Source organism: Hyaena hyaena, unplaced genomic scaffold (genome assembly GCF_003009895.1).
Source record: "Hyaena hyaena isolate Hyena2069 unplaced genomic scaffold, ASM300989v1 scaffold_298, whole genome shotgun sequence".
Taxonomy (NCBI): domain Eukaryota; kingdom Metazoa; phylum Chordata; class Mammalia; order Carnivora; family Hyaenidae; genus Hyaena; species Hyaena hyaena.
In genome coordinates, this window is record NW_024080927.1 from 295,504 (window position 1) to 320,145 (window position 24,642).

Below are 24,642 nucleotides of genomic sequence, written 5' to 3' on the forward strand. Positions count from 1 at the left end.
CTAAAAACCACAGACTATCAGAAATGTCAGAGAGCTTAGTGCTTTAATGAGAAATCCAAGAGAAAGATAAATGGGTTGCTAAAGATCACCCTAAAGCACAGCTAGACTAAAAAGAAATCAGGTTTTCAGACTTAGTCAATGTTCTACTACATTTTAGACTATACTAATTCATTTCACACTTCATAATTTTAATGGTGAACAAGCTTTGTTCTTTGATGGTGATGATTTTTAAAACCCCAAATCTTTCTAGATATTCAAGATGAATGGATCAATCTTGGTAATTAGAAGTTCCTTTTACTTACATAAATGAGTCTTTTAACATTGAGCCAAATGCATCTAGGCAGCTGAAAGATACTACCAAATTAAGGCTAACCTAATCTATAAATCAAAAGGGAAGCTCACTCAATACCTCCTTCATAAAAGGAAGAGAGCTGCCTTCATCATTTTTGCACTATAAATAACTCATATGTTTGGAAAGCACTGTATAAGTACTTAATGAACATTATATCCTACTGCTCCCTTTCTAGAGTAAGGAAACATGCTCAGAAAGATTAGACAACTTTCCTAAAGTCAGACAGCCAGAAAATGGCAGAGCTAAGATTCAAATCTTGATTATGACTCTTAGTAAGTTCTGAACAGACTAGTTCAGTAGGGACTACCAAGTCATTGGGAGTGATTTACAAAGGCAAATCTACTTGACCATTATGTCATAGACGAGATTCAAACATCACAGGATGGTTGAACTAAATGGTTCTCAAGGTCTTAATTTCCACCCTGAGATTTTAGGACGCCATGATAAAGACTTTATGAAGAGTCTGCATTATAATTTTTTAAATGTTGATTTATTTTTGGGGCGCCTGGGTGGCTTAGTCGGTTGAGCGTCCGACTTTCGCTTAGGTCATGATCTCGCGGTTCGTGGGTTCGAGCCCCGCGTCGGGCTCTGTGCTGACTGCCAGCTCAGAGCCTGGAGCCTGTTTCAGAGTCTGTGTCTCTCTCTCTCTCTCTGACCCTCCCCTGCTCTCTCTCTCTCTCTCTCTCTCTCCCCTAGAAATAAATAAAAATATTTAAAAAAAAAATGTTGATTTATTTTTGAGAGAGACAGAGCATAAGCAGGGGAGGGACAGAGAGAGAGGGAGACACAGAATCGAAGCAGGCTCCAGGCTCTGATTTGTCAGCACAGTCCCGATGCAGGGTTCCAACTCACAGATTGAGATCATGACCTGAGCCACAGTCAGACACTCAACCCACTGAGCCACCCAGGCACCCCTCTAACGTTTATTTTAGAGAGACAGAGAGAGCTTGCATGCAAGTAGGGGAGGGGTAGAGAGAGAGGGAGACAGAAAATCTGAGGCAGTTCCATGCTGATGGAACAAAGCCTGACATGGGGCTCGAACCCACGAACGGTGAGATCATGACCTGAGCTAAAGTTGGACAATCAACTGACTGAGACAACCAGACACCCCTGCATTATACTTTTATAGATAAAATAATCAACACAACAAAAGCTAAAATTTCAAGGATAAGACCAAAAACCTGTGTTCATTCACAATGAACTATCTTATTTAGACAAGAAGAAACATCATATATTTACATTTCTGCAAAGAATAGTATATATAAAGATACCTTTCAGACACATCAGGATGTGGCTGAGTGGGAAGTGAAGATGACTCTCCAGAAATCCCAGCTGCTTGTAGAGCTGATGACTGTTGCCCTCCTAGCTGGCCATTCTGAACTGTACTCGCTTGTGTAGACATGGATCCTGTAGCACTACTGTTCATACTGCCAAAGGGCGGAAATGAGGGTAGTTTATTTGATGATACTCCACTACTCAAGTTGGAGGATGATGAAGATGAAGTTGAAGTTGTGGTCAAAGTTGAATTAGCTGTGGCAACTGAAGAAGACATGGCAACACCTGAAGTCATTGTCATAGTGCTACTTGCTGCAGATGCTAGGGTGGCAGATGGAGTATTAGCATTTCCAGTATTTGTCATCTGAGGTGGAGTGATCAAAGATTGACTTGTAGGGGCAACTAAATTTGGCTGGGAGAGGAGAGAGCTGTCCAAAGGCTGGGAAGCAAGATAAGGACCTAAAGATAATAAAAACAGGCAGAATATTTAATTTTTTATTTTACTGATTGGTTCTTTTTTTATTCTATGTGAATAATAATCTAGTTGATGCTTTTTTGGTAATTACCCTCCCTTAGTTGCTTGCTCACAGTGCAGCAGATATAAGCTTTTTATTTCCCCCAGAAACTGAAGAAACAAATTTTAAATGGAACTGAAAAAGTAAACCAGCATTTTCATACAAAATAAAAGAAATGGTTCCCATGAAAGTATAACAAAATTATATTTACTAGGCATAATTAATAAAATGAAAATAGTATCTAGCAAATTGTCATCAAACCATTCAAAGGGTTCCTAATATTGACTAAACTGGAAGCTAACTATATATAAATAAAATAGAAAATGTTATCATGGGATTCATATTATAAGGACATCTTAATGACAAGTCAAAGGTAAGTCCATTGATATTTAATTCAACGTTAATTCAAGGGTGTTAAATGCAGTCTTAAATAGATGTCATTTTCTTAGTTCAACAAAAAACTGTTTCTTGGTGTTGTAGACGTAACTACATTTTATCTCTAATCATTAATAAATCTAGAACCTTAATGTAAATAAGCTTAAATAAAAACACGAATTCATCAGATCCTAAAGAAGCAAAGGAAATTGTACCTGCAATTTCTCCTTACCTGATAGAATCCCTATTTTAGGAATCATCAAACTTTCTCTGTAAAGGGTTAGACAGTAAATATTTTGGGTTTCGTGGGTCACACAGTCTCTGTCACAACTATTCAACTCTGATGTTATAGCACAAAAGCAGCCAAACAATATGTAAACAAATGAGCACGGCTGGGTTCCAATGAAAGTTTATTTACAAAAACAGCTGATACACTAAGCTATACTTTGCTACCACTGCTCTTATAAAATAAATGCAAATTCAATACCTAAGTCGTATCTGCAGACTTGTGCATAAAGCTTGAGTTTAGAAAATGCTTCATTGTTACCATCAGCTGCCTGAGAGAACCATTCTGCTACCAACTTTTCTGATAGTTTCTTTGATGCAGTAGATCCAACTCTCATGATCCCATCCGTCAACAGTCGAGAAATAGGTCTATGCTGACCTAGTCGACAAGACTAGAGATATACATAAAGAAAACAGAATTAGTGACTTATTATTGTATTTGAGCACACATTATAAAATAAGGCATTTAAGTTATTTTTTACTTATTTTTAAAAATAATTTTAATATATTTTGTTTGTTTTTATTTAATCTCTACACCCAACATAGGGCTTGAACTCACAAGCCCAAGATCAAGAGTCACATGCTCTAACACCTGAGCCAGCCAGGAGCCCCAAGCATTCAAGTTATTTAAATTAAGCTATAATTGGGGCGCCTGGGTGGCTTAGTTGGTTAAGCATCCGACTTTCACTTAGGTCATGATCTCGCAGTTCGTGAGTTCGAGCCCCGCGTCGGGCTCTGTGCTGACTGCCAGCTCAGAGCCTGGAGCCTGTTTCAGTCTGTGACTCCCTCTCTCTCTGACCCTCCCCTGCTCACGCTGTCTCTCTCTCTCTCTCTCCTAGAAATAAAATTTAAAAAAAAATTAATTTAAAAAAAAATAAATAAAAATAAATTAAGCTATAATTTATAATTAACATTTGGGATAAAAATATCAAGAGTGAAATGGTACCATACATTTCTTTCTCTTTTACATTAGAAATCCAAATTAAACTATCTCCAGTGAAATAAAACATACCTAGATAAGAATGGCACAAAAACCATGTGGTTTGAGGAATGAAAACTGGCAGAATACAGATATAACTGAGCATAAAAATGCATATATACCCCAGTCAAATCAAAATAAAAACTATATATAAAAACTTTATGAATTTCCCAGCTCTCCCTCCAGTTCTTTGGGCCACTGATGTTTGTTATAAGAAGCCTAATATCAAATTAAGTTTGTATTATTAAATTAAGAAAATTTAGGATTTCTTTACTCTTAAGACTTTCAAAGGCTTTAATAACCTAATATAAATAGTAAATCTCTAAAAAAGTAATATAAGGCATAATGTTTCCTCAAAGCTGTTCAATTATGGAACTTTTGTCTGGAGAGACTTTGCAGAACAAGTAACACTCTTTGGGAAATAGTTATTTCTACAAACACACTACAGATGACTTGCAATTAAGTGGAACATTTAAAAAGAACTAAACCAGCACAAACTAACAATTCAGATTGTTAAAGAAATTAAATTTTAAGGACTGGATTTCCAACATTTGTGGGAAAAGAAAGGTATAATGAAGTAATAAGGCTTTCTGTCCTATACCACTTAAAATTTGTAATCACCAAACTCGTGATGGCTACAATAGGAAAATTACAACTTTAAAACGATCAGTCAAGAATTAAAAAAAAAAAAAAAAAAAGACATGGATCATAAAGAAATCTAGCACAGTTTTATTTTATGAAAGTGAGGCCTAGTGTTAGTACCTGAGGTCCTAGAGAATCAGAACTAGAATTTTCATAAGTGTAATTTTTTCCTGGCTACTTAATAATGTTACTCTGTGTTTCAGAAAAAAGATGATCATAAATGGTACATATATGCCCTCGATGATTTCCCCCCAATATAGCGATTTCTGTGACCCACGGCACACATATCCAACAAAGGGTCCAAGTGAAATGCCGTAACGAATACAACTGGCTAGTGTGAGAACTATACAACTAGTCTCACATCATTATTATTCTGTCCCAATCAACTGAAATGGCCCAGTATATTTCATACATAAACATACAAATTATAGTTGTAAAATGCTACCTCTTTTTAAACACCTACCTCATATATTGCAGTGAGGTCTCTAAAAAAGCTTTTGGCTCCATTTAACAGGGCTTCATTTTCTGGACATAATACAACATAGGCTATATCTCTTTGAGATCCATAGGGTTCCAGCATAAGTCTCTCCCAATAAGGGAGTGCAAATGGAGAAAGCACCAGAAAATCATAGTCATAACCCAACAAAAAAGTAGGGATTGGCAGTGGTTCTGGGGATTCATCAGTTCCTAAAATAAGAAAATCAGATTTTAAGAAAATATTTTAAAGCAGTTACAGGTCTTTTTTTTTTTTTTTTTTTATGTTTATTCATTTTTGAGACAGAGAACAAGAAAGAGTAAGCAAGCAAGCAAGCAAGCAAGCTCATGCACAAGTCAGGGAGGAGTGTGGGGGGGAGGGGTCGGGGGTGGGGGGTGCGGAGGAGGGAGTCGGGACAGAGGATCCAAAGTGGGCTCTGTGCTGACAGCAGCGAGCCTGATGCAGGGCTGGAACTCACTGACCATGATATCATGACCTGAGCTGAAGTTGGACACTCAACCAACTAAGACGGGGGTACCTTTTATTTAATACATTTTATTTAAATGTCAAAGTTACTGAAGTTATTATTAGCAGTAAAAATATTTGATGAAAGACAAAAACATATAAAGGCAATGATTGAGACTCTTCCAGAGTTAGGAATTTGCTAAACGGTCTTTGTAAAATATAGGACTTATATCTTCATTTATATGTAAAACACTGGGGCACCTGGGTGGCTCAGTCAGTTGAGTTGACTTCAGCTCAGGTCATGATCTCCTAGTTTGTGACTGAGCCCCATATTGGGATCACTGCTGTCAACACAGGGCCTGCTTCAGATCCTCTGTCCCCCAACTTCTCTCTGCCCCTCCCTTGCTAAAGCTCATGCACTCGCAAAAATAAATAAATTTTAAAAAGTGTAAAAAAATTTACAGTGTAAAAACTTAGAAGTACAAAAAAAAAACATGAAAGAAGAGTTTTATTTTTTATAAATTTGGGCTGGGGAAAGCCTTTCTAAGCATAACATAAAAACGTGTCCATTCAAAAATTGATTAACCTGGGGAGTCTGGGTGGCTCAGCTGACTAAATGTCTGACTCTTGATTTTGACTCAGGTCATAATCCCATGGTCATGGGATGAGCCACATGTGAGGCTCTGTGCTCACAGCACAAAGCCTGCTTGGGATTCTCTTTTTCTTTCTCTCAAAATAAATAAATAAACATTTTTTTAAAAAGCACTGATTATTATAACCACACAAATTTTTAAATTTGGCATAAAAAGTATTATAAAAAAGCCAAATGATAACAATGAATTGGAAGAAAGATGTGCAATGCATATGACAAAAGGTTCATTTCCTTACCATATAAAGGAGACTTATAAGTCCCTAAGAAAATGATCAACAACCTAACAGAAAAATGGGTAAACGATATGAACAAAGTTCAAAGAAACAAATATCTCTTATACATAAAAAGATGCTAAATCTCATTAAGAGATAGCAATTTAAAATGGTGAACAATTACATTTACTATGTATTAGATACTGTTCAAAGTACTTTACATATATTAATTCTTTTAATCTACACAAAAACCATAAGGCAGATACTAATATTAACCTGATTTTTAAAAAGTTTATTTATTTATTTTGAGTGAGAGACAGAGAGAGCGAGAGAGAGAATGAACAGGGGAGGAGCAGAAAGAGGGGAGAGAGAGATTCCCAAGCCGGATCCACGCTCAGCATGGAGTCCAATGTAGCACTTGATCCCACCAACCATGAGATCATGACCTGAGCCGAAATCAAGAGTGGGACACTTAACTAAGGCACCCAGGTGTGCCCCCAAGTATATTTTAAAAGCTCCAATTACTCCCACTGTTCAGAGACAACCTTCACCAGATAGTCCAAGTATTTTTTTTTAAGCTTATTTATTTATTTTGGGAAAGAGACAGAGACAGAGACAGCACAGTGGGGGAGAAGCAGAGAGAGAGAGAGAGGAGGAGAGAGAGAATCCCAAGGAGGCTTCACGCTGCCAGCGCAGAGCCTGACGTGGGGCACACTCATAAAACTGCAAGATCATGACCTAACCCGAAAGCAAGAGTCGGACGCTTAACCAACTGAGGCACCCACACACGCAGATAGTTCAAGTATTTTGAACGTTCTCTTCCTTTATAGATGACCATAAATCTACTGTATAATGCACATTATATATGTTTCTTTAAGATTTTTAAGTAATCTCTACGCCCAATGTGGGGCTTGTACTCACATCCTGAGATCAAGAACCACATACACGTTCCACCTACTGAGCCAGCCAGATGCCTCTCTCTGTGTGTATCACATTGAGTATTCTTTTTTCTACTCTTATAACCAGCATATTTCTGTTTCCTTTTTTTTTAAATGAAGAACTTGGGGTCTATTATTATTATTGCTACTATTATTATTATTTATATTATTGCTATTATTATTAATAGCAATTAATTGCTATTATCCCCTCCATTTGTCCCATTTTTCATTCAATTTCGTAAATTGATAATTTGCAACAAAAGCAGTGTTCATTTTAAAAAATTTTGGCAGTAGGATTCTTTCAAAAATCTTAGATTTCATAAAAGCTTACTGGTCAGTCTAATGTGTATAAATAGATCTAGGTCACTTTCTTCTTCCTGAAGAGGGGTTGGAGAACCTAGTAAATGGAATGTTGGAAATGTTCAAAGTAATGAAGGCTAAGATTAACCACACTGGAATTAAGCGAAGCATAAGTCACAAATATATTTTAAAAAGACAAATGTGCTTATTCCAAATTGGGCACAAAAATGGAGGACTGAAATAAAACCAGTCAATACGCATTACTATAAATTACTTACCATAAGAGCCTCGGCCAGCCATTTTATGAAATTGTTGCCAAGTAAGAGGACCTTGAACTCCCCAAGGCCTTACTGTTCTTTTTTTCTGAATAGCATCCTGAAGAACTGGCTGAAGAGATAGGAGCATTCGAAGTATATCCTGTGAGCACTGCATACTCACATCTACGACCATTAAAAAAGAAAAAAATAAGAATTACTGTTGCCCACACAAAGAACTAATTTTTTTTTATTTTTTATTTTTTATTATTATTTTTTTTAATGTTTTATTTATTTCTAGGAGAGAGAGAGAGACAGCGTGAGCAGGGGAGGGTCAGAGAGAGAGGGAGTCACAGACTGAAACAGGCTCCAGGCTCTGAGCTGGCAGTCAGCACAGAGCCCGACGCGGGGCTCGAACCCACGAACCGCGAGATCATGACCCGAGCGAAAGTCGGACGCTCAACCGACTACGCCACCCGGGCGCCCCAAACTAATTTTTTTTTTAAATGTTTACTTATCTTTGAGAGAGAGAAAGAGCATAGGCCAGGGAGAGGCAGAGAGAGAGGGAGACACAGAATCCTGAGCAGGCTCCAGGCTGTGAGCTGCCAGCACAGAGCCTGACACAGGGCTCAACCCCACAAGCTATGAGATGATGAGGTGAGCTGAAGTCAGATGCTCAACCAACTGAGCTACCCAGGCACCCCAAGAAATAAAAGTTTAAAATAACAGATACATGAAAGAAAATTCAACTTTCATTATTAAGATTAAGCTTCTGTTTGTGCAGAGAATTGTATTAATTTTTGTCTCAAGTGATCTGTAGAAATGGCACTTCTAGGTCCTTACCAAGAACAGACATAATGAAAGTTATTTTAACTCATCTCCATAAAAAAGTTAATCATTAGCACACTAACCTTTTTGCATTTGTTTTCATTGGTTTTGGTGCTCATATGTAGTTTAGCAGAGAGAACTCTACCTCACACTGAAATGAGTTATAAAATGTGGACCTTAATTACTACCACTATGGTAAAATGATCTGATAGAAAAGCCTGTTTACACTGATTAAAATTTAATTTGGAAAGTAGATTACAACAATTCTGAAATACAGAACTTATACAGTAACAGATAACTTGCTCACACTGTAAAAAGTGTTATAATATCCACAGATATTTTATAAACCTAGATTTACAGATTTATAGACTATCACATTATCATGACCTGCACTTCTGACCCACTATCAGAATGGATATGAAAGATGCTGCTCTTAAATGTCAAAAGGCTTTTTATAAAATCACTAAATGTTACTGATATACTTAATCTGCTCCCCTAGTATGTTCAATTGCAGCATTAAACATGTTTGAGTACTTTTACATTAAGTCATTTAATTTTAATTATTATTATTATTATATTATTAAATAATAATAAATTTCTGGCTTCCATCCCTATATCTAGAGTACAGAATTAGAAGTAATTTAATTTCAAATATACTGCTTAATGACCATCATGCTTAAATAAACTATTGTATACACAATAGAATATATAGTCAGTAAAGTAATAACAGAACTATCTGAAATGGACTGATTTACACACTAGCAAATCAATAGCAAGTTATAAAACTATCTATAGAGAATATTTTACACAAATAGTATAAAATACAAATATGTGTATTCACATAAAATGAAGTCTAGAAAAAGTTGCTATTGGCTAAGGTGGTTTGTCATAATCGTATGGGGAACTTTTAAAAAACATGTAGTGCTCAGTTTGTTCTCAGCATTCAAGAGTCTCTCATGGTTTGTGGGGGGGAGGAGGGTGATGGGCATGGAGGAGGGCACTTGTGACGATGAGCACTGGGTGTTATATGGAAACCAGCTTGACAATAAACTATTTGTAAAAATAAACAAACGAATAAATAAAAATAAATTAAAAAAAAAAAAAAGATATGCAGTGCTACCCTAAGAAATTCTGACCTGGGTTTTAGCTCAGGAATTTATACTTTGACTTTAATTCAAAAGATTCTCACGAATACTTTTTCACCCTTTTAGAAAACACATTTATTGAAGACCTACTATGGCCAAGAATTATGCTAGCTGCAAGGAGTATACTGTGTAAATAAAGAATTGAGGAATCTTGTGGGGGAGACTGACATGAGAAAGAATATAACTGTATATAGCGACAAGTGCCAAGTCTCTATTTAGGCTGAAACCTGGCTGCAAAGCAATGATTAAAAGCATATAAAACAATTTTTAAGAGTGATCATGAGGGGCGCCTGGGTGGCTTAGTCGGTTAAGCGTCCGACTTTCGCTTAGGTCACGATCTTGCAGTTCGTGGGTTCGAGCCCCGCATCGGGCTCTGTGCTGACTGCCAGCTCAGAGCCTGGAGCCTGTTTCAGTCTGTGACTCCCTCTCTCTCTGACCCTCCCCTGCTCACACTGTCTCTCTCTCTCTCCTAGAAATAAATAAAACATTGAAAAAAAATAAAAAAAAAAAAAAAAGAGAGATCATGAAGGACAGACACACAGATCAGTAGAAAGAGAACTAAACATCCAGAAATCTCACATTTATGGTCAATTTATTTTTGACAGGGTGTCAAGACAAATTAATGGGGAAAGAATTTAGCAAATGGTTCTAGGACAGGTAGATATCCACATGCAAAAGAATAAAGCTAGACCCCTTCCCTTACACCTAAGACAAAAGTTATTTAGGAATTTATTATACATCTAAATATAAGTGATACAAGTATAAAATTCTTAGAAAAAATGCAGGAATAAATATTCATGACTTAGGATTAGGAAAAGCCTTTTTAGATGTGATGCCAGAAGCACAAGCAACAAGAGAGTATCTATGCTGAATGAACTTCATTAAAGCTAAAATCTTTTCTGCTTCAGGGGCACCTGGGTGGCTCAGTTGGTTAAGCATCCAAATCTTGGTTTCAGCTCAGGTCATGATTTCATGTTTTGTGAGTTCAGGCCCTGTGTCAGGCTCCATGATAACAGTGCGGAGCCTGAAAAGGATTCTGTCCCAAAACTAACAAACTTAAAAAACAAAACAAAACAAAACCTTTCCTACTTCAAAGGATACCATCAAGCAAATGAAAAAAACCACCCAGAGAATAGAAGAAAATATTTGCAAATCATGTATCTGATGAGGGAAATGTATCCAAAACATGTAAAGAACTCTTACAGAGGCACCTGGGTGACTCAGTTGGTTAAGCATCTAACTATGGCTCCGGTCATGCTCCTGTGGTTTGTGGGTTTGAGCCCCGCATCGGGCTCTGTGCTGACAGCTCAGAGCCTGGAGCCTGCTTCGAATTCTGTGTCTCCCTCTCTCTCTCTCTGCCCTGCCCCCTCTCACAAATAAAAACATTTAAAAAATAATATAAAAAATAACTCTTACAACTCAATGATGAAAAGACAAAAAGTCTAATTACAAAATGAACAAAGATTCTGAAAAGACATTTCTCCAAAGATCTACAAATGGACAATGAGCATGTGAAAAGTCATTAGGGAAATGCAAATCAAAGCCACAATGAGATAATATTTGACAATCAATGTGATGACTAATAAAAGAAGACACAAAATGACTAGTGTTAATGAGGATATGGAGAATGTAGAACCCCCACACACTGCTGGTGGGAATGTAAAATGGTGCAGCTGCTTTGGGAAACAGTCTGACAGTTCCTCAAAAGGTAAAACAGAGTTCTATGACCCAGCAAGTCCACTCACGAATAATGCAAACATGTTCACATAAAAACTTGTATACACATGTTCATACCAGCATTATTCACAATAACTAAAGAGTAGAAACACTCCAAATGTCCATCAACAGATGAAAGGATAAATAAAGTGTGGTATACCCAATAAAACAGAATATTATTTGGCAATAAAAAGCAATAAAGGGGTGCCTGGGCTTTCAGCTCAGGTCATGCATGATCTCACGGTTTCTAAGTTTGAGTCCCCATGGGGCTCTAGGCTGACAGTGCAGAGCCTGCTTGGGATTCGTTCTCTCTCTCTGTCCTGCCCCTGCTCATGCTTACTCTCTCTCTCTCAAAATAAATAAATCTTTTTGAAAATTACCCAAAAAAGGTGATTTAAGTGATTTAATGCATGCTACATGAATGATCTTTGAGAACACTATGCTAAGTGAAAGAAATCAATCATAAAAGACTATGGTATATGATTCTATTTATGCAAAATGTACTAAAAAATCTATATAGAGAGAATGTAGTTGAGTAGTAGTTTGGAGGGAACTAAGGGAGTAACCTCCAATAGGTATAGGGTTCCTTTTTATGGTGATGAAAATGTAAAATTGACTGTGGTGATGGCTACACAACTTCGTGAATATATACCTTGCTTTACTGTGTTTCGCAAATATTGCATTTTTTTTTATACGCTGACAGTTTGTAGCAACCCTGCAATGAGCAGGTCTATTGGTGTCATTTTTCCAATAGCATTTCCTTATTTTATGTCTTTGTATCACATTTTGGTAGTTCTCCCAATATTTGAAAGTTTTTCATTATTATTACATTTGTTATGGTGATCTGTGATCCATTAGTGATCTTTGATGTTACTATTATAAATTTTGGGGGGGGGCACCACGAACCATGCTCACGTAAGATGACAAACTTAATAAATGTCATGTGTCTTCTGACTGCTCCACAACTGGATGTTCCCCTCTCCCCCTCTCTTTGGGCCTCTTTATACCCTGAGACACAATAATATTGAAATTAGGCCAGTTAATAACCTTACAGTGGCCACTAAGTATTCAAGTGAATGGTAGAATTGTACTTTAAATCAAAAGCTAGAAATGATTAAACTTAGCGAGGAAAGCATGTTGAAAGCCCACACAGGCTAAAAGCAAGGCCTCTTGTACCAAATAGCCAAGTTGTGAAAGCAAAGGAAAAGTTGAAGAAAATTAAAAGTGCTATTCCAGTGAACACACAAATGATTTTTTAAAAAAAATCAGTCTGTTTGCTGATATGGAGAAAGTTTTAGTGGTCTGGATAGAATACAAGATTTCCTTAAGCCAAAGCCTAATCCAGAGCAAGACCCTAACTTTTTTCAATTCTGTGAAGGCTGAGAGAGGTAAGGAGGCTGCAAAAGAAAAGTCTTAAGCTGGCAGAGGTTGGTTCATTAAGTTTAAGCAAAGAAGCCATCTCTATAACATCAAAGTGCAAGTAAAGCAGTAAGGCTACTTAAGTTAAGGTTGCTACAACAAGTTATCCAGAAGATCTAGCTAAAAAAATTAATGAAGATTGTTACACTAAATAATAGATTTTTCTTTTTTTTAATGTTTACTTATTTATTTACAGAGAGTGAGAGAGCAAGTGCAACTGGGGAGGGCAGCAGAGAGAGAGGGAGAGAGAAAATCCCGAGCAGGCTTCATGCTGTCAGCACAGAGCCCCACACAGGGACACAGGGCTTGATCCCACAATCCATGATATCATGACCTAAGCTGAAATCAAGAGTCAGATGCTTAACTGATTGAGCCATCCAGAGACTCCAAATAATAAAGATTTTTCAATGTAGATGAAACAACTTTCTATTGAAAGAAGATATCATCTAGGGCTTTCATAGCTAGAGAGAAGTTAATGCCAAGCTTTAAAGGACTTTGCTGTCTCTCTTGTTAAGGGCTAATGTGACTGGTGACATTAAGTTGAAGCCAACACTCATTTACCATTCTGAAAATCCTAGGGCCCTTACAAATTAAAGAAAGAAAAAAAAAAAAGAATTATGCTTAATGTTCTCTGCCCTGGCTCTATAAACAGAACAAAGCTTGGATGATAACACATCTGTTTACATCATGATTTACTGAATATTTTAAGTCCACTGCTAAAATCTATTGCTCAGAAAAAAAGATTCCTTTCAAAATATGACTGCTCGGTCTACAGCCATATGACCCTGAACACACCCAATCTCCTCAAAATATGACTGTTCAATGACAATGCGCCTGGTTACCCAAGAGCTCTGATGGAGACATACAATAAGATTAATGTTGTTTTCATCCCCACTAACACAACATCCATCGATTCTGTGGCCCATGGATTAAGGAGCAACTCCAACTTTCAAGTTTTATTTATTTAAGAAATACATTTCATAAAGTTGTAGCTGCCATAGATTGTAATTCCTTTGATGGATCTGGGCAAAGTAACTGAAAAGCTTCTGGAAATGATTCACCATTCTAGATGCCACTTACGAACACTTGTGATTCATGGGAAGAGGTCAAAAAACAACATTAACAGGAGTTTGGAAAAAGCTGATTCCAACCCTCATGGATGACTTCGAAGGATTCAAGACTTCAGTGGAGATGAGGTGGAAACAGAACTAGAATTAGATGTGACTGAATTGCTTGAATTTCTTTATATAACTTTAATGGATGAGAAGTTGCTTCTTATCCAGTGAAGATGTTGTGAAGATTGTTGAAATGACAACAAAGGATTTAGAATACTACATAAACTTCGCTGGTAAAGCAGCAGCAGAATTTGAGGACTGACTCCAATTTTGAAAGAAGTTCCACTGTGGGTAAAATGCTATCAAAGAGCACCTCCTACTACAGAGAAATTGTTCATGAAAAGAAGACTCTAATCAATGTGGCAAATTTCACTGTTGTCTCATTTTAAGAAATTGCCAGAGCTACCTCATTCTTCAGCAACCACCATCCTCCTCAGTCAGCAGTCATCAACAATGAGGCAACCAGCAAAAAGATTTATAACTTGCTGTAAGCTCAGATAATGGTTAGCATTTTTTGGCAATGCAGTATTTTAAAATTAAGGCTATACATTTTTTAGACATAATGCTACTGCACACTTAATAAGACTATAGTGTAGTGTAAATACAATTTTTATATGCACTGGGAAACCAAAATATTCACTTGACTCACTTCATTGTGATATTCGCCTTATTGTGGTAGTCTGGAACCAGATGCACAAAGTTTCCGAGGCATGCCTGCACTAAAAACCATTCCACTGTACACTTTAAATGAGTGAATTGTATGGTATGGCAGTCAATAAAGCTATTGAAATCAGAGTCATCTTGGAGTTTTGTAATGGCAAGTATGGGCAGCAATATGGGTAATTTTTACTTCTTTTTTGCATTGTCTAGATCCTTTCTTTTCAGCAAGTATGCATTTTTAAAATATTATAACAAAGCTTTTTATATCTTGAAAAAAATTAACATCACCATTAAAATACACAAACTGTCGGGGTGCTTGGGTGGCTCAGTCGGTTACGCGTCTGACTCTTGATTTTGGCTCAGGTCATTATCTCACAGTTTGCAAGTTTGAGCCCTATCCTGACAGTTGAGCTCTATGCTGACAGTGTGGAGCCTGCTTGAGATTGTCTCTCTTCCACTCTCACTCTGGCCCTCCCCTGCTTGTACTTTCTCTCTCTCAAAATAAATAAACAAAAAAATATATATATATATACAAACTTGTTTATAGATTTTTAATTCCTTCAAACAAATATTTTTATCCCTTGAACCTCTACTATATGCCAGGCACTATTTTCTAAGTATTTGGGATATATCAACAAGCAAAACAGACAAAAATTCTTGCATTTATAGAGAATTCACATTGGGTAAATTTAATGGAGAGATAACCAATCAATTATACAGTATGTTAGAAGGTAAAACACACACTATCGAAAAAAACAAAAGAAACAAGATGGAGAATGTGGAGAGGGGGTTGCAATTTCATACTGAGAAAATAATATCTGAGAAGATTTCAAGGAGACCAGACAGTTACCCATGTAAATATGTGGGGAAAAGGTGTCCCAGGCAGAGGAAACAATTAGGGCAAAAGTCCTACCTAATGTAGGACTTTTCCTTTCATGATGCTGCTGTAGTTTAATTAAAGTATTCCAATAAATATTACACATTTAGGTTTTACAGCATTGTTTTATACTGAAATGCAAAGGCACTGCTTTTTGTTTTAAATTTTTTTTTAAAGTATTTATTCAAGTAAGCTCTATACCCAATGTGGGGCTTGAACTCATGACCCTGAGATCAAGAGTGGCATGCTCTTCCAATTAAGTCAGCCAGGCATGATTGTTTTGAATTATTTTAACACAAGTTCTTGGGGTGAAATTTATATTAATGGATATAAAGTTTTCAGTTTACATTAATGTTTATAATAACACAAAAAATATCAAGGCTCAATATTCTCTATTATTTGGCAAATAAGTTGGTTCTTTTTTAAGGTGCAACTGGCATAAATTCTTTTTTATTTTTTATTACAGATAATATTGAGATAACATTAGTTTCTAACATATGATATAAAGATTTAATATTTATATATATTGTAAAATGATCACCACAATGCCCCCACAGGCTATGTTCTTAACTACTACCTATGGCTGAAAATAATCCTGCCCTTTTTGTGAACATCTACAACATTCACTTATACCTTTTTCTTTTTTAACTTGGTCCTTGAATTTGATGAGTCATCAAAATATGTCATGAACAAAATATTAACCATTGGTCCATGTATTGCCCTCCTATCTTATATCACAAATCTTCTTTAATAATCTTATGAACAACTATGATCTCATGACCCAAGAACTAGAACATCACCCAAGTGCTTCTCCCTATCCTATCCCTCCCTCAGCTTTTAAAAAGTAACTGCTATCCTGAATTTTATGTGCATCTAAAAAATACATTTAGTTTTGCTTATTTTAAAACCTTGTAGGAGCGCCTGGCTGGCTCAGTCAGTTAAGCGTCTGACATCAGCTCAGGGCATAATCTCACAATTTGTGAGTTCAAGCCCTGTGTTGGGCTCTGTGCTGACAGCTCTGCCTGGAGCCTGCTTCACATTCTGTGTCTCCCTCTCTCTCTGCCCCTCCCCCACTCATGCTCTGTCTCTTTCAAAAATAAACATTAAAAATTAAAAAAAAAAACTTTCTAAAAAGGTATCGTACCATATATAATCTTCTGGGACTTGATCCCTCTCTCTTCCCCTCAATACTAAGATTTATCTATTTGTTACATATAGTTTTATTCATGTTCAGATCTATACATTCTATCTGTACCACTGTAATTATTTATCCATTCTCCTGTGAGTGGGCAGGCATTTAGGATATCTTTACTTCTTTCAACACTGCATTATAGTTTTAGTTCTCTGAGTAGTGCATAAACGATTTAAAAATAGGTTCTTCAATTCTGAAACCAATATTGCACTGTATATGAACTAAAATATTTTTTAAAATAAACAAAATTATTGCGGCATCTGGGTGGCTCAGCAGTTAAGTGTCTGAATTTGGCTCAGGTTATGATCTTGCAGTTCATGGGTTTGAGCTCTGCCTCGGGCTCTGTGCTGACAGCTCAGAGCTTAGAGACTAATTCAAATTTTAAATCTCCCTCTCATGCCCCTCCCCCTGCACACTCTAGCTCAAAAATAAACATTACAAAATTTTAAATAAAATAATAAATGAATAAGTGTAGGGTATCATCATATCTCCCAGAATACTAAGCACACTGTTTTGCATGTTTCAAAAAATGACTGAATTAGCAAATGACACATGGACCAAATAGAGATTATATGGTATATACCATCTTAGAAAAAAGATCCTTAACAAAAACCACATTTTGAAGGAGGCAAATTTTCTGTATTACAGTAAAAAGTTAGAAAACTTAGTGGTATATTGAGACATCTTTTAAAAACTGTTGGGGTGCCTTGGTGGCTCAATCAGTTAAGCGTCTGACTTGATTTTGGCTTAAGTCATGATCTCACACTTTTGTGAGTTCGAGGCCCACCACTGGGGGCTCTGTGCTGACAGTGGGGAGCCTGCTTGGGATTCTCTCTCTTTTCTTTTTGCCCTTCCACACTCCCCACTCTCTCAAAATAAATAAACTTTTGAAAGAACTGTAGTTTGGTTGCTTGGTTGGTTGGGTCTGAAAGTTTAAAAATATCTGGGGGCACCTGGGTGGCTCAGTCAGCCAGTCAGTTAAGCATCCGACTCTTTTTTTTTTTTTTTTTTTAATTTTTTAACGTTTATTTATTTTTGAGACAGAGAGAGACAGAGCACGAGCAGCAGAGGGGTAGAGAGAGAGGGAGACGCAGAATCCGAAACAGACTCCAGGCTCTGAGCTGTCAGCACAGAGGCCGATGTGGGGCCTGAACCCACAGACCGCGAGATCGTGACCTGAGCCGAAGTCGGACGCTTAACCGACTGAGCCACCCAGGCGCCCCAAGCATCCGACTCTTGATTTCAGCTCAGGTCATGATCTTACAGTTTGTGAGTTTGAGACCTGTATCACACACTGCACTGACAGTATGGATGCTGACTGGGACTCTTCCTCTGCTCTCCTCCCACCTGTGCTGTCTCTCAAAATAAAAAAAACTTTTTAAAAATACTGAAAAAAAAAGAAAAATATCGGATTATTTTAATAATAATAATAATGGGAACTTAAATTAATTTAGTACGATGTTTCAAGCACTGTGCCAAGCATGTAATATGAATTAACTCATTAGCTTTTTTTTTTTTTAATTTTCTTGAGTTTATTTATTTTGAGAGAGAGAGAAAGAGCAAGTGAGTGAGTGAACAAGTAGGGAAGAGGCAGTGAGAAGGAGAGACAGAATCTTAAGTAGGTTCCACACCATTAGCACAGAGCCTGATGCATGTCTTAAACTCACAAACCTTCAGATCATGACCTGAGCTGAAATCAAGAGTAGAACACTTAACCAACTGAGCCACCCAGGCGCCCCTAGATCTTTAGAACTCTACACAACTAATATTTGATGTTGTACTTACATAACATCATTTGATGCTGATCATTCTCTCCTTCTCCAAACATTTCTTATACTTACTTGACTTCTAGGACATCCTACTCCCTTGGTTTTCCTCCCGTCTCCTTGATTTCCTATCCTGTATCCTCCCCTTCTACTCCATACCTAAATGTCAGTTCCATCCTCAGACTTCACTCTAGTTACTCTCTACGTTGTTAGATCAGCTCCATAGATTTTCACACTGATAACTTACACTAGAAAATTTTCATCTCTAGCCCCAACCACTCCTGTGAATTTAAAACTTGTATCTCCACATATGTACTTGACCTCCTCCCCCAGTGCTTCCCTCCTCTATAATTAGAGCCATCATTCATCCTGCTGCCTAAGCTCTCCATGATGCCTTATCATTCCTTATATGTATCAGCAAATCCTGTAGGTTCTATTTCCCAAATATACCTAGAACCTACTACTCTTATCTCTACTGCTTCCAATTTTTGATGTTACCATTATCTTATACCATCTTTCTAAATGCCTCCTAACTACTCTATCTGCTTCTTTTTTTTTTTTTTAATCTTTTTTTAATGTTTGTATTTCTAGGAGAGAGAGAGAGAGAGACAGCGTGAGCAGGGGAGGGTCAGAGAGAGAAGGAGTCACAGACTGAAACAGGCTCCAGGCTCTGAGCTGGCAGTCAGCACAGAGCCCAACGCGGGGCTCGAACCCATGAACCGCGAGATCATGACCTAAGCGAAAGTCGGACGCTTAACCGACTAAGCCACCCAGGCGCCCCATATCTGCTTCTATTCTTACCTTCACAACACATAATTGCCAAAATGATCTTTTTATTTTGTTCTTTTTTTAACATTTATTTTATTTTTTGAAAGACAGAGCATGAGCAGGGAAGGGGCAGGGAAAGAGGGAGACACAGAATCTGAAGCAGGCTCCAGGCTCTGCGCTGTCAGTACAAAGCCCGATGCGGGGCTCAAACTCACAACAGTGAGATCATGACTTGAGCCGAAGTTGGACACTTAACTGACTGAGCCACCCAGGTGCCCCAGAATGATCTTTTTAAAAAACAGACAGAAAAAACACCATGTTATTTCTCTGATAAAAACTGACCTATAGCTTCCCATCAGTCTTAGAATAAACTATAAAGGTTTTACATAGTCCATAAGAACCCTACATGATTTTGGTTTTTGGCCAGCTCTTAGATTCCATGTCTGACCAATCTCTCCATCACCCAATCCATTCCAGCAACAACGGTCTCTTTACTGTTCCTCAAACATATTAGCCATACAAAGCCTCTGGGTCTTTGCCCTACCTGAAACATTCTTCCCTTGGTTAGCCACGTGGCTCCATTCCCTCACTTTATGTAGGCTTTTGCTCAAATGCTGTCTCTCGGTAATACTTTTCCTAACCATACATCTAAAATAACCATACACTCCTGGGGCACCTGGCTGGCTCAGTTAGTAGAGCATGTGACTCTTGATCTTGGGATGTGAGTTTAAGCCCCACAATGGGTGCAGAGCTCACTTAAATTAGTTAAATAATTAATTAAAATAAATCACAAAATACCCAAATAAATAAATAAAATAGTGCACTCCTGTCCTTTTCTACTCCTTTCCACTTGCTTTTTCTTCAAAGCCATTCATCACTAACATTATATAATTACTTTTTTGTTTGTTCCACACTAAATTAAATAGGCTCAAAAAAGGCAAGAAGTTTGCTCCGTTTAATGCTGCACTTTTATAAAGGAACAGTGTGCGGCACATATCAGGTGCTCAGTAAATATTTAATGAGTGAAAGAATGTTGAATAAAGCATACAACTAGCAATTTTCTGTTAATTAACATCTGCAAAGTACCTTTTATACTCCTACATAAGTACATAATTACAGACTTATGAGAACTATACTTTTATTGGTGAAATTAAACTAAACTGCTAAGAAATTCTCTTTAAAAATGTCATCCTTAAAGGAATTTTAAGTCAAAATTTTAGTGTCTCTATTAGCTACATGGAAAACTGCCTTTAATACTTTTTCCTACAAAAGAAAAGCAAAGTCCTACAATTAAAGGAAAATAAACAAAAATTATTCCATTAGCATACTTACCATTTCTTTTGGACCAGGGGTGTAAGCATGAACTTTTCACAAGTGCTTCATCAACTTTCCCTCCTGACATGTTATCCATGAACTGACGCCCATGTTCTAATGCAAGGTAGCAGTCATTGCAACAGTCCCGCTCTTCAACACGTACCCAATTACTAATTACACCAATTCTGGGAAAAGGATCTTGGTCTGCTGCTCCAAAGGGTGAAAATAAATTAGTGCACTGATCTTGTAGCAATAGTATCAACTCGTCAGGAAATTTTTCAGATTCCTTTAGTCCTCCATTAACATGTTCAGCAGAAGTAGCCCTGAGAGCTTCAAAACGTTTTTCTGCTTCTTTGCCACATTCTGTGTTGCGTCCTATGATGTCTAGTTCATCTTCAAGAAATAATCCTGAATTGTTTCCAAATTTTCTGTTCATGACAGCACTGAAGCCACAGGTACACCTATACTGTGCTTCCTGCATTGGATCTGGAATGTAAACTCCAACATCGGCACCCTTGATATTCATGTTGCAGACACATATACAGCAACTATCAAAGTTACAGTCTTTAAACAAATTCATAACTGATTCTGAAAGAATGAGGTTTACATAAAGACTGTGTGCTTCAGGGATGGAAGGAACAGTTGCAGGTTCAACAGAGTTAAGGGGTCTGCATGTAGATGGGGTGGAAGCTGGTGAATACAAGTCTGAATTTTCATATTTGACTGAACCTTGAGCACTAGCAGGTCCACCAGCTCGAGGAGTCCTTGGAGTCCTTGGAGTCCTTGGAGTTGGAAACCTAGGTGTAGATGGAGAAGGAAGAATTCCTGCTCCACTGTTACTAGGAGGTGCACTGCTAGGAGGCATCCCAAAAGAAGTATGAGTTTGAGGTGTATAAGCAGGACCATATTCTTGATCAATAGTACTTCCATCACTAGTGTTACCAGAGTAAAAGAAAATCAAACACATATATAAAGGAACATGTTAGTGATATGAAACCAAACAAAAAATGTCCAGTATTTTTCAGTAACATTGATAAATATGAAAGCACAATTAGTGCAAAATTACAAGTATAATTAAAATATATTTCTGGTTAATATATCCACTCTAGGTGACTGCTATAGACTGTGGACCAACCAACTAGTTCCAAATTGTAAATAAAATATGTTTACACTTATCCACACCTAAACATCCACCTTTACTATCTATAGTTCTTGTACTACAAATAACCATATTCCATTGATCCTAAGATGCCACAAAAACAAAAAAAAGACAAAGTATAATGATACTTAAGTTTTCCAATAATTTATCTATACCCAACTAATACCTAATACTTATAATTAAATACCCAACTAATACTAATAATTATAATTTATTATTCAAAAAATAATATTTAGAATCTTCAAAGCCCAGTATCTTTTTTCTAAATACTATCAAAGCAGATACTTCTAGGAAAAAAATTAAAGCCATATAGGCACATCTGTACTATACCGATAACATAAATCTAAATCATACCCTTCTTTGATGAACGGCACTGTAGGCCCTGAGGAAAGCAACTCCAATTTTCCAACAGTCCAACTCTGACGGTAAATACACTCTTCTGGCAATTTGATAGGAGGCAGACATTGGCTTGGGAGACTTTTTAGAGGTGCAAACATGGAACATCCCACCAGAACTTGACAATTTTCAGGCTTATAGACATAAGAAAAATCCTACAATACAAAGACCATGACTTTCAGCATCTTACCTTCCAGGGGAGAAAAAGCTAAAGTGACTCTATCTAGTCTTTTTTCCCCTTTTAACAAAATACTAAAATGTAATATAATTCTATTCTTTTTTTTTTTTTCAGTTTATTTGGGCGGGGGGGGGGTGGTGGTGGTGAGGGAGAGCACGCACACACAAGCAGGAAAGGCACAAGAGGGAGAGAGAAATCCAAGCAAGCTCCATACTATCAGCGCAGAGACTAATGTGAGGCTCAATCTCACAAACTGATAAATCATGACCTAAGTGGAAATCAAGGGCCAGACACTTAACTGACTAAGCTGCCCAGGTGCCTATTATTCTATTCTTAAATGCATTCTTTTTATTTTATTTTATTTCCAGTATAATTAACACACAGTGTTATATCAGTTTCAGATATACAATATAATGATTCAACAATTCCATACATCACCCAGTATTTACCAGCAAACTCTTCTGATAACTATGTTTGTTCTTTATAGTGAAGAGCATTTCTTAGTTTGTCTTTTTTTCCCCTCCCCTTTGCTTATTTGCTTTGTTTCTTAAGTTCCACATAGAAGTGAAATTATATGGAATTTGTCCTTTTCTGACTTATTTCACTTAGCATTACACTCTCTAGTTCCATCCAGGTCACTGCAAATTGCAAGACTTTATTCTTTTTTATGGGTAAATAATATTCCTGTGTCTATTTTCTATCCATTGATCTGTTCAATATCACTCATTATGGCTAGGCAAATCAAAACTACAATGAGAGGGGCATCTGGCTCGCTCAGTTGGTACAGCATGCAACTCTTGATCTCAGAGTTGTGAGTTTAAGCCCCACGTATGGTGTGGTGTTCACTTACAATAAAAAAAAAATTAAAAAAAGAAAATCTATTCTGAGATATCACCTCACAACAGTAAGAATGGCTAAAATCAAAAACACAAGAAACAGGTATTGGTGAGGATATGAAGAAAAAGGAACTCTCTTACACTGCCGGTGGGAATGCAAACTGATGCAGCCACTGTGGAAAACAGTGGTTGGTTCCTAAAAAAGGAACCACAGTCCAGTAATCACACTACTGGGTATTTATTCAAAAATTACAAACACACCAGTTCAAAGGGATACATTCACCCCTGTTTATAGCAGCATTATTTACAATAGCCAAATTATGGAAGCTGCCCAAGAGTTCTTAACTGCATTCTCTGTAGTTTTACTACTATTCAGCCTTAAAATTTGTTAACTACAAAATGAGAATCACGATGACCAGATTTCTTAATATAGCAACAAACTAAATCTATAATAAAATATTGGAAGTTAATTATTTTTCCAAAAATATAAAATACTTACTTTAATTTCAGAAGGTTTTGGGCTACAGAACCCTTCATCAACCTCAATTTTGAACTGTGTTCCAATACTGGAACTATTTCCTTCTAGAACAGTTCCTCCAGGTGTTATATCCATACTACCATATTCTTTATTACTCATATTCATTGGGGAAAATCCCATAATATGCTGTTCTAATGATGGTGGTGTAGGATACATTTTATGAAGATCTGCAGTGCCTATAATTAATAAAACACACATTTTAACACAGGACTAAATAAAAAGAAGTTAATCTGTGTTTAAAAGAAAGGGGTGGGGAATTTTATTCATATTAAAAGTTGCAGATTTATCTACAGCAGATTTGGGAAGCTTACTTATGCAAGATAATGGGTCCAGATTTCCTGTCTTTGATTCCTTACAGCTGGATTTATCATCTGTTCCATTTGCTGACTTTTTAGATCCAGGCTATTAACAAAAACAAAAACACATATTTATCTGAAATTTTAAATGCAATGTGATCCAAGATGGTAATCATTAAGATGTAACTTGAAGGTCGAACCCATTTATCAAATATATTATTTTGAATTTTGCTAAAGTCAAATATTAGATACCAGATACAATTCATAAAGACCTAAAACACATTTTAAACAATCACTGAACCCAGATTAATTTCTCTTTATTTGATAATCCTGCAATTCATAGAGGGAAAAGTTCCTCCAAATAAAATGACCGATACTTTAAGAACACATACAAGAATAATCTACCACTTAAAGCCTATTAAAAAACAAACAAACAAACAATCGGAAACCTGCAATAAGGATTTGTAATACAGAACTGCTTCTTAGTAAAACACACTCCTAAAACATTTGTCCCCTTAAATAAAATGCGTCAAATTTTCCTATATAATCACCTCTCTGAATTCTAATTTATAATTTTACCTTAAGAATCTCCTTCCGCCTATAAAAATGCTGCAACACGTAAAAGAAAGCATACACTTCAGAAAGATCTCATATGACAAGCAAGAGGATCCTTAACTAATGATTAGTTTTAATACATTGAACAAATCAAGTTTTACCATC

General features: G+C 36.8%; 1 protein-coding gene across 1 annotated transcript in view; it reads right to left on the reverse strand.

Annotated features, from left to right (window-relative positions):
• MED13 (mediator complex subunit 13) overlaps positions 1 to 24,642 on the reverse strand; it is a 113,104-nt gene that overhangs the window by 19,807 nt on the left and 68,655 nt on the right. The window contains exons 13-20 of the mRNA XM_039247318.1: positions 23,938 to 24,028; positions 23,588 to 23,802; positions 22,033 to 22,229; positions 20,538 to 21,451; positions 7,744 to 7,905; positions 4,887 to 5,110; positions 3,005 to 3,194; positions 1,624 to 2,086 (exon numbers count right to left, since the gene is read on the reverse strand). Of these exons, the coding sequence (XP_039103249.1) occupies positions 1,624 to 2,086; positions 3,005 to 3,194; positions 4,887 to 5,110; positions 7,744 to 7,905; positions 20,538 to 21,451; positions 22,033 to 22,229; positions 23,588 to 23,802; positions 23,938 to 24,028 (2,456 nt within the window). The remainder of the gene's footprint in view (positions 1 to 1,623; positions 2,087 to 3,004; positions 3,195 to 4,886; positions 5,111 to 7,743; positions 7,906 to 20,537; positions 21,452 to 22,032; positions 22,230 to 23,587; positions 23,803 to 23,937; positions 24,029 to 24,642) is intronic.